Source organism: Phascolarctos cinereus, unplaced genomic scaffold, assembly GCF_003287225.1.
Source record: "Phascolarctos cinereus isolate Bilbo 61053 unplaced genomic scaffold, phaCin_HiC Scaffold_5;HRSCAF=322, whole genome shotgun sequence".
In the NCBI taxonomy this organism is placed as follows: domain Eukaryota; kingdom Metazoa; phylum Chordata; class Mammalia; order Diprotodontia; family Phascolarctidae; genus Phascolarctos; species Phascolarctos cinereus.
The window spans coordinates 34,443,927-34,452,543 of record NW_027555958.1 but is presented as its reverse complement, the minus strand read 5'-3'; the positions used below and the strand labels follow the sequence as shown (position 1 = coordinate 34,452,543).

Here is an 8,617-nt window from a genome sequence, read left to right as displayed (position 1 = left end):
ATCTTTAACTCTCCTAGTTATTGTATGGTCATTAGCAGTCTATTCTGGGATTGGAGTCAGATAAGTGCACGGGACAGTGCATGCACTGTCCTTGAGCACAGCATGGGCTATACGTCATTGTAACTTGAGAAAGAGTTCCTGTTATTTTACTATATAAGTGCTTTGCCAAAAATAAACGGAGTTGTTTCCATCCTGCCTCCCGCCTCATCAATGCGCATTCGAGATAGAAAATCAAGCTGGTCTTGATTCATCAGGTGATTGGGAAATCCTAGGCCCTAGGTAGACTCTATAGCCCAGTGAACTCGTTGTGCATGAGCCTTACTGGCACTTTTACTGTGAATTGGCCAACATCATCATTGCACTTACAAGGCCATACCATAATTCTACTTACCTCTCATTACCTCATCATGTTTCATTAAAAAAAAAATCTAGTTTGGTGGTGAGTTCCCTATGCACACACATCAGGCTCCAGTCAATTCTCCTCTCTCCTCACCATACTGTTTGTTTATTTTGTAACTTTTAAAGCCAAAAAAAAAGTACTGGATTTGGAGTCAGGAAGCCTGGGTCCAAATCTTAGTTCTGACACTTACTACCTGTATAAGGCGCCTGTATTAAGTTGGGGGCAGCTAGGTGTCACAATGGCCAGGGCGCTGGGTCTGGAGTCAGGAAGATGATTCACATCCTGCCTGAGACACTTATTAGCTGTGTGACCCTTAACCCGTTTGCTTCACTTTCCTCAATGCAAAATAGGGATAATAATGGCACCTACTTCCCGAGGTCATTGTGAGGTGTGAGCTATTTACAAAGTGCTTAGCACAGTGCCTGGCACATAGCAGGTGCTTTATACATGCTAGTTTCCTTTCTTGGACGAGTCTTCATTCATAAAACGAGAGGGTTGAACTAGATGACATTTAAGTTTCCTTCCAGCTATAAACCTATGGTCTCCATGGTCTGAGAACCTCCCTGGGTTCCTCAGTCTCTTGGTCAGGGAGGAACTGATTACCACGGCTGAAATGATGGGAACCTTGGGTAAAAGTGACTGCTCCATCTTAGGATTTGAGACAGAGGAAAAGGAAGCCCTACAGAGTCTACGTTCTAGGTCAGGCCCAATTCAGACCATTCTGCTGGTTCTGGCTCAAGATTGTCACTGAATGAGACACGTGCAGAAGTTCTAACTTAGCAAGGACAGGGAAAAGACATTTAGCAAGGATGGAGCATTCAGATGGGCACATAAGCCCTCACTTCATCATCTGTCATGGTGGCACACCCAGCCAGGAGCTCCATCAGTGTTCAATGAATCTCATAGACCAATTCAGTCTCAAGGACAGTTTTAATGTCTTTTCAGGGGAAAACTACCCTAGCCTAAATGGAGTTGATGTCGCTCTCACCATAGTCTAACATATACCCTAGATGTTTGGAGAGCAAATTTCAACGGATTCAGGGAAATGATGGGAGGATCCCACGGGCTGAAATATTACAAAGGAAGTGAGCCCAAGTTCATAGACTTAAAGCTACGAAGGACCTTAAATGTAATTTAATACAATGCCATCATTTTATGGGATCAGGAAATTGAGATCCAGAGAGGTTAAGTAATTTTCCCAAGAACCAATAGGTATTAAGTGACAGTCAGAATTTGAACCCAGGGGCAGCTAGGTGGTGCTGTGGATACAGCACTGGCCCTGAAGTCAGGAGTACCTGACGTCAAATCCAGCCTCAGACCAAACACTTGACACTTACTAGTTGTGTGACCCTGGGCAAGTCACTTAACTCCAATTGCCTTAAAAAAAAAAAAAAGAATTTGAACCCAGTGCTCCGCCCCAAATTCAGACTTTCCCCACTAGCCTGTGCTGCCACCTTAGGATTATTGGAAGAAGACAGAAAGGGAAGAAGGAAGAGAAGGTAGGTAAGGGCAGGATAGAGACAGACAGACAGAGACTTCTCTCGACTTCACTAACATTTATTTGAGGCACTACACAATACAGCCACATGGAAGGTGTGGCATGAATTGGGGCCCAACCCCATAACCCTAGGAGGGGATGGGAGTCCAGGATGAAGCTGAAGAGTCATGGGTGTAGCAGGTAGGGGGATATCACACAAAGACAGTGTTGGGGAGTGGGAACCCAGATATCCTGCTCGGATCTAACAGCTCCTCACCCAAATCCTCCTGTCTGGCCCATAGGGGCTCTCCACGTCCTCCCTCCCCAAGGTATAACATTACAGGGGAGTGATGCTGGGGTGCTTGAGCAGAGGGTAGAAAGGGTGTTACTCCCTCTGCTCTGCATACCTACTTGGCTCATGGCAGTGTCTACAGGTAAAGCTTAGTATGGGTGGCATGGGCTGGGGATAGGAGTGACCAGGGTTCACAGCCTCAGTAGGCATGATTAGCAATGTAGAGAGACTGCCCAGCCGCACCAGCGTCTTCTCCACCTCCTTCATACTTGCCCTGGGCAGCAAGACCGTTGACCTGCAATACCAAGGAGAGGGAAAGAAATCAGCAAAACCAGACCCCATTGGTAAACTGGTACTACCCAGTGCCCAGTGTTCCAGAACAATGCGCCTGCTGGATGAAGATCCGCACCGCTCTGCCGTCAAAGTAGGCATCGCCACCCAAATGCCCACTCCTTTCCGGTAGCCTCACCTCTGCCCGTTTAATGAACTCCTCAGTGGCAGCGCTCTCGTTGTCCCTCTGCCCACGCCAGGCGCTAAGAGCAGAGGCTTGCAGGGCCCGCCCATAAGAGAAGGTCAATGCCCAAGGCCGGGGGAGAGGACAGCGGTTAATGGCATTGAGGTTGATCGAAGCCTCCTCCTCACTCTGACCTCCAGACAGGAATGTCACACCTAGAAGGTAGGGTCCAGGGGATGGAGGAAGAAGATAATGGATGGTCCCTCTCTCTTCTCTCTTAAATAAGAGAGGGAGTTTTCTTTACGGATTCAGACTGGTAAGTGCCCTATAATGTGTAGGCTGAAGAGAGCTTGTCTGGGGACAATGGGAGATTAAGTGACTTGCCCAAAGCTAGCCCAAAACCACAAAGCCAATGTGTCTCAGAGGGAAGACTTGAATCAAGGCCTTCTAGACCTCAAGGCTGGTTCTCTATTAACTCTGCCACATTACTTCTCATTCCCCCCAGAACAGAGACTCCTCCAGAGGGCAACAAGGTACAGGGCCCAGGCATAATCTAGCACAAGGGACAAGACACGAAGCCCAGGACATTCTGCCCTATGGATCCTAGGATAGGCCTGGCTCAGGGTAGTAGGGTTAGGGCCAGGGATACCTGGGACAGCAGGAGGCACAGTTCGACGTAGGGCTGAGACAGTTGCCATGGCGATCTCCTCAGGGGTGTACTTGAAGGGGCAGGCATGACCAGGAGTCACCATGTTGGGCTTGAGCAGCGTCCCCTCAAGGTACACATGGTGGTCACTCAGGGCCTTATAGACAGCAGCCAGAACCTGGCAGAGACAGGAGAGGGAGGGGGGTTCCAGGGTTTCTGTCCCCTCACCTCCTGCTTCCAGATCCTCTCCAGATCCACAGACTCATGTCTTTCTTCCAGGGGGAAGAAATGGACTCATTATGTCCCAAGGGCCAGGAGTCTCCTAAGCATACATTATACTCTCAATGCCTCCGGGCCCAGGTCATGATACTTCCTATGTCTTACTCATCCTTCAAATACCCTCTCCTCTGTAAAAATGTTCCCCTGAACCCCCGGGGAAGTAATGACTTCCCTCTCAGGCCTCACATAACCTTTCTGCTGCCATCCTCATGTAATGTAGAAGCAAGAGCTGTATCTGTGCCTTATCTCCTCCAGCTGTATCTGTGCCTTATCTCCTCTCCCTTACAAGACTGTTAAGCTTCTGAGGGTAGACAGTGGTTCATTTAAATGTTGTCACAGGGTTCTTCACACAGTGGGTGCTCAATAAATGTTTGCTCATGGCCTGGCTCATATTTGATCTTGGGCAGTGTTCAGCCCTGGCCCAAGGCAGTGAGAGCTCAGACAAACAGCCAGAGCCTGCCTAGAGCTCAGGTGGGCACAGATGGAGATGGGAGTGCTTGTTTTGCCTCTGGTCTCCAAGTGCCCCAGGGCAGTGCTGGCAGCCAGGCTGAGCTTACCTTCTCAGTAACATACTGGCATCGTTTGAGATCATGGTCTCCGTCCGGCAGGATCTCAGGTTCCACAATAGGTACAATGCCATTCTGAAGGTCAGGAGAAGAGAACAGCTCAGGCTGGAGCAAGGAGTGTTCCTAAAACAGCCTAGGTGTCCCCCCCGCCCCAATCAGCCAACCCATCCATGATCGTAGCTCCCCTCAGATGGAAGGCTCTTCCTCCCACACCAGGGGCCAAGAGCCCTGGAATGACCTCTACACACATGCATATACAACCTGTTGACAGATGCTGGCGTAGCGGGCAAGCACGTTGGCATTCTCCAGGATTGCCAGGGGAGAGGGTGTATGATCACTGATCTTCAGCACGCAGCGCCATTTGGCAAAGTCGGCCCCATCCTTCTTGTACTGAGCGCAGCGTTCAGACAGCCCATCCAGCCCTGGGGCCACAGCGTTAGTACTTGCTAGTACCCTGACACCCTTGCCCAATACTACCCTAACCCTTTTCCATGGTCCCAACTGCTCACACAGGTTCCACTCCCCACCTGCCACCCACCCCTGCAGCCCTGACCCTCCCTACACTTCAGGCACCCACATTGTTAACAGTTCCTCCTACCTTGTGTGGTGGTTTCTCCATCAGTTCCAGCTAAAGCCACCACACCTTTATCAACCTGTAGGAAAACATGAAGGTGAGGCCAAAGACAGGAGCAGAATGTCTACCTGTCACCCTGGGAGAATATATCTCCCCAGTGCTCCCCAACCCAAATGGTCCTGCCCCTTCTCAGGACCCAACACTCTCACCTTGATGCCCACAACAATGCCCTTGTCCTGGATGGTGCGGACAAAGGGCACCCCATCATCGCCCTTCTGGTAGAGGGTCTCATGGAAGAAGATGACACCCCCAATACATTTCTTGATCCTTCCATCGGCGCTGAACAGGACCTGGCGGTACTGCCTGCGATTCTCCTCAGTATTCTCCACCCCAATCTGGCTGAGCCGCTTGGCCATGCTGCCTGAGGGTGAGCAAGGAGGCATCGAACATTGACCAGATCGCCCCTCCGTTCTGGGATCCTTGCACCACCACTGTGCCCTTCCTTCCCACCTACCTACTGACTCATCAGCTGCCAAGATGCCCTTGCCCGGAGCAACAATCCGAAGTGCAATGTCCGACAGCTCCTTCTTCTGCTCAGCAGACAGGGCTGGGTATACCTGGGGCATGGTGGCGGTCTTCTCTCCTCTTGACTAGATGAAATTAAATGGCTTCTCTCACTAGAGGGGTTGGCAAATGTGTAGAAGTCAGTGGCTCTCCTTGGCCTGGGTCCTAGGTATCACAGCAATGTATCGTACTTTGGCAGTACACAGCCTAGGGGGCTCCATCCTACAACCATCTCCCTCTGTCCCCAGTGGGCACCCTTCCCAGCCCTCTGGCTGGCCCTAAAGGGAGGGGGATGGGTAGCTGTGGGAAAGCACACCATCTTGCAAAACTGCTCTCTGGGTACCTCAGGGCTTGGGGGGGGAGGGGATAGGGAGAGGCATATTCTACCAGCCCTGGGATCTTTAAGAAAAATGCTATTCCAACTAGCACACTTCTTTGGCCTTCAGTTTTCTCATCTGTAAAATAAAGAGTTTGGATTAAATGACGCTCAAGACCCTTTTTACCTCTATTATCTATGATGCTATGAAAAGAAAAGGGATAAATTGAGAAAAATAAATGTCCTCAGCCCCACCTCTCCCTTTTTCCTTGAAGGAAAAGCATCCTATATGGGTAGGGAGCTGCTAATGGCGTCTTTGACTGGGCACTAGCTTCTACCTCCCTTGCTTATAGCAAATGAGACTGCTGTGCCAAATGTCTATTAGAACAGATCCTGGGGTTCCCTTTTACTCTGGGGAAGAGACATTGAGGAATCTGCTAGAAGCACTCAGCCCTTCTATCTGAAGGGGTTGGAGACAATGAGGTTTAAGGAGAGGGTTAGGAGATGGAATGTGGCATTCCTAGGTATCTCTTCCCTTCCCTACCCCTCTCTAAATCTTCTCAGATGGAACGGGGCTCAAATAAACATCGACACAGACATAGATAGGGCAGGGGAGGTGAGGGAGGTGAAGGGTTAGATGAAGAAGATTAAGCCTCCAAGATATACGGTGGGGGCAGGGAGGGAGAAAGGAAGAAAAGTGGGCTACGGTTGGTTATACAAGAGATGGGGAGGGGTCAGGGAGAAATCGAAGGATGGAGAAAGTGGTTAAGATAGATACCCGTCAATAACTAGAGGGAGGAAGATGCATAAGGGAGGTTAAGGTGGTGGGGAAGGGAGAAAAAGGGGGCTGAAAAGGAAGGCTGGGGACTACGGAGATGAGAAGATGAAGAGAGAGAGGCCAGAGAAAGAGACAGGAACGAGAGAGCCCAAACAGGGGAGGGAGGGAAGGAGGGGAAAGAAGGATGGTTTGAGAAACAGGAGGAAAGGTAAAGCAGGAGGAGCCAGAAGCGCAGGAGGAAAGAGCCCAGGGAAGCAGAATCCCGCCGTCCAAAAACGCTACGGGTTGCAGGTGGGAAACCTAAAAAGGAAGGCTGCCGATAGGGAGGGGAGAGCCCGGGCCAGTGAATGGCTGGGGAGGGAGGGACGGAGCCGACTGAAGCCGCGTGGCTGGAGCCCGAAGGGGCTGGGAAGGAAGGAGGCTGGAGCCTGGGGCGCCGCGCACAGCCGATCGAGCCTGCCCGGCAGGGCTGCAATGGGCGAGGGAGAGCCGGAGCAGCGCAGCGCCCGGGCGCGATTCTTACCGGAGCCTGGAGCGTGGCGCGCGGGGTCCAGAAGTCTGGGGCGGTTCGGGCAGAGGCTCCGCTAAAAGAGGCTGCGGCTGCCGCAGAGCTACGTGACTTCAGCGGGGGGAGGAGCCAGCTCCGCCCCCTGCCCGCCTCCGGCTCGGACCGGCTGGGGCGGGGGCCAAGACTGAACCTGCTTCCCTCCTTCTCCTGGAGGACGGGGTGGGCTGGTTCTGCAGCCAGATCTGTCTAGATGGCCCTGGCTACCGTCAGCCTCCTTATTCCCTTGGTTTATCTGCCCTTCCCCCATTCCACACCGCAACGGACAGGAGCCTCCCTCCCCCCACCTCATCCTGGGAGGGGTGGGCGAAATAGAAAGAGACCCATTTTGTTCCACCAGGCCCAAAGCCCGGGAACAAGCTGTCCAGTGCCCAGCACAGCGTAGGCCCTGAATGGGAAGGGCTGCGGGCTAGGCGAGGCCACCGCCACAGTGGCGCAGAGGCCTGGCCTCCTGAGGCAGAGCAGCATCACGCAGAATTGAGAATCCTGCTGCCCGGCGCCCAGCAGGAGTGCTCGGCCTCACATTCCCTCAACACAAATGATTCAATTCCATGAGCCTTTATTAGGTGCGTATCCTGGGCTAGGCACTAACCCCTGTCCTCAGGGACCTTACATTCTACTTCAAGAGCACAACACATACACAGATGAATACAAAGTTTATGCAAAATAATACAAAGATATTTCAAAAGACGCGGGAGGTGAGGAAATCAGCATAGGTTCTGTGTAGAACAGGGTTCCTGAGCTGTGAAATGAATGGAAGGATTGGGGAGGTGGAGTTTGAGAGAATGCATTCTAGGTCACCTGTGTAAAGATGTCACACATGGGGCAGTTTACTTCATAGGAGGGTGTGAATAGGAGCAAACGGAAGATAGAGAAGGGACCTTAGGGGTCAGCTAGCCCAAAGCCCTCCTCCTACAGTGAAGCAACTTGCCGACCTAAACTCCTTCCGCACACCGTCAGCAAGCGCCAAGCCTTTGTTGTCACCCCCTCCAGGGCTGGTGCATCTGTCCCTTTCTCTAGTCCAGCCCCTCCCGCCTCTCATCTGAACCATTACAATACAGTAGCCTCCAAAGTGGTCCCCTGTCCAGTTCCTTCCCTCTCCAATCAGCCTCCACACAACTGACAAAGTTATATCTAAGGCACAAGTCTGACCACGTCACTCTCCTGTTCAGGAAGCTTCAGTAGATAAAAAATGCCCACTTGACATTGAGTCCTTCATATTCTGGCTCCCTAGTCACTCCACTCCAGGCAAACTGTTTTCTGCCATTCTTCCACAGACAAGTCCATCTACCACTCTGGGGTCTTTGCACTGAACACTCCTCATTCCTCACCGGGCAGTACTCTGGGAGAAGCTCATTCCGGGGATAATCTCACTCTTAAGAGCCCATCAGCCTTGAGACTCCTGTCATCACTACTAAAGCCTCTCACATTGAAGGGTGGAGCCAAGAACTCCAGACCTCCACTTCATAAGAAGAGCTCAGCTCAGACATCTCATTGCTCAGGAGGCAGCCCTTCTCTGGGATGAATCCCCTGGGCTGGGTACTTTCTCTCCACTTCCCTCTCCCCCTTCTGTTTCCTTCAGTGTTTGATGTTCTCCCCCCCCACACACACACACCATTAGATAGTAAATTCCTTGAGGGCAGGGAATGCCTTCTTTTCATATTAGAATCCCTAGAGCTTAGCAGTGCCAGGTTTGCAGACTAGCA

The 8,617-nt window shown here is 51.6% G+C and overlaps 1 protein-coding gene across 1 annotated transcript; it reads right to left on the bottom strand.

Moving 5' to 3' along the window:
- Positions 1-1,936: 1,936 nt before the first annotated feature.
- ALDOC (aldolase, fructose-bisphosphate C) lies at positions 1,937-6,978 on the bottom strand. Its single transcript, XM_020963357.1, has 9 exons — positions 6,870-6,978; positions 5,203-5,365; positions 4,898-5,109; positions 4,713-4,767; positions 4,376-4,536; positions 4,106-4,189; positions 3,273-3,447; positions 2,639-2,838; positions 1,937-2,464 (listed from the first exon to the last, which is right to left on the bottom strand). Exons 2-9 carry the CDS (start codon positions 5,312-5,314, stop codon positions 2,369-2,371), a joined length of 1,095 nt encoding a protein of 364 aa, XP_020819016.1. The 5' UTR covers positions 5,315-5,365; positions 6,870-6,978; the 3' UTR covers positions 1,937-2,368.
- Between the last annotated feature and the right edge of the window lie 1,639 nt (positions 6,979-8,617).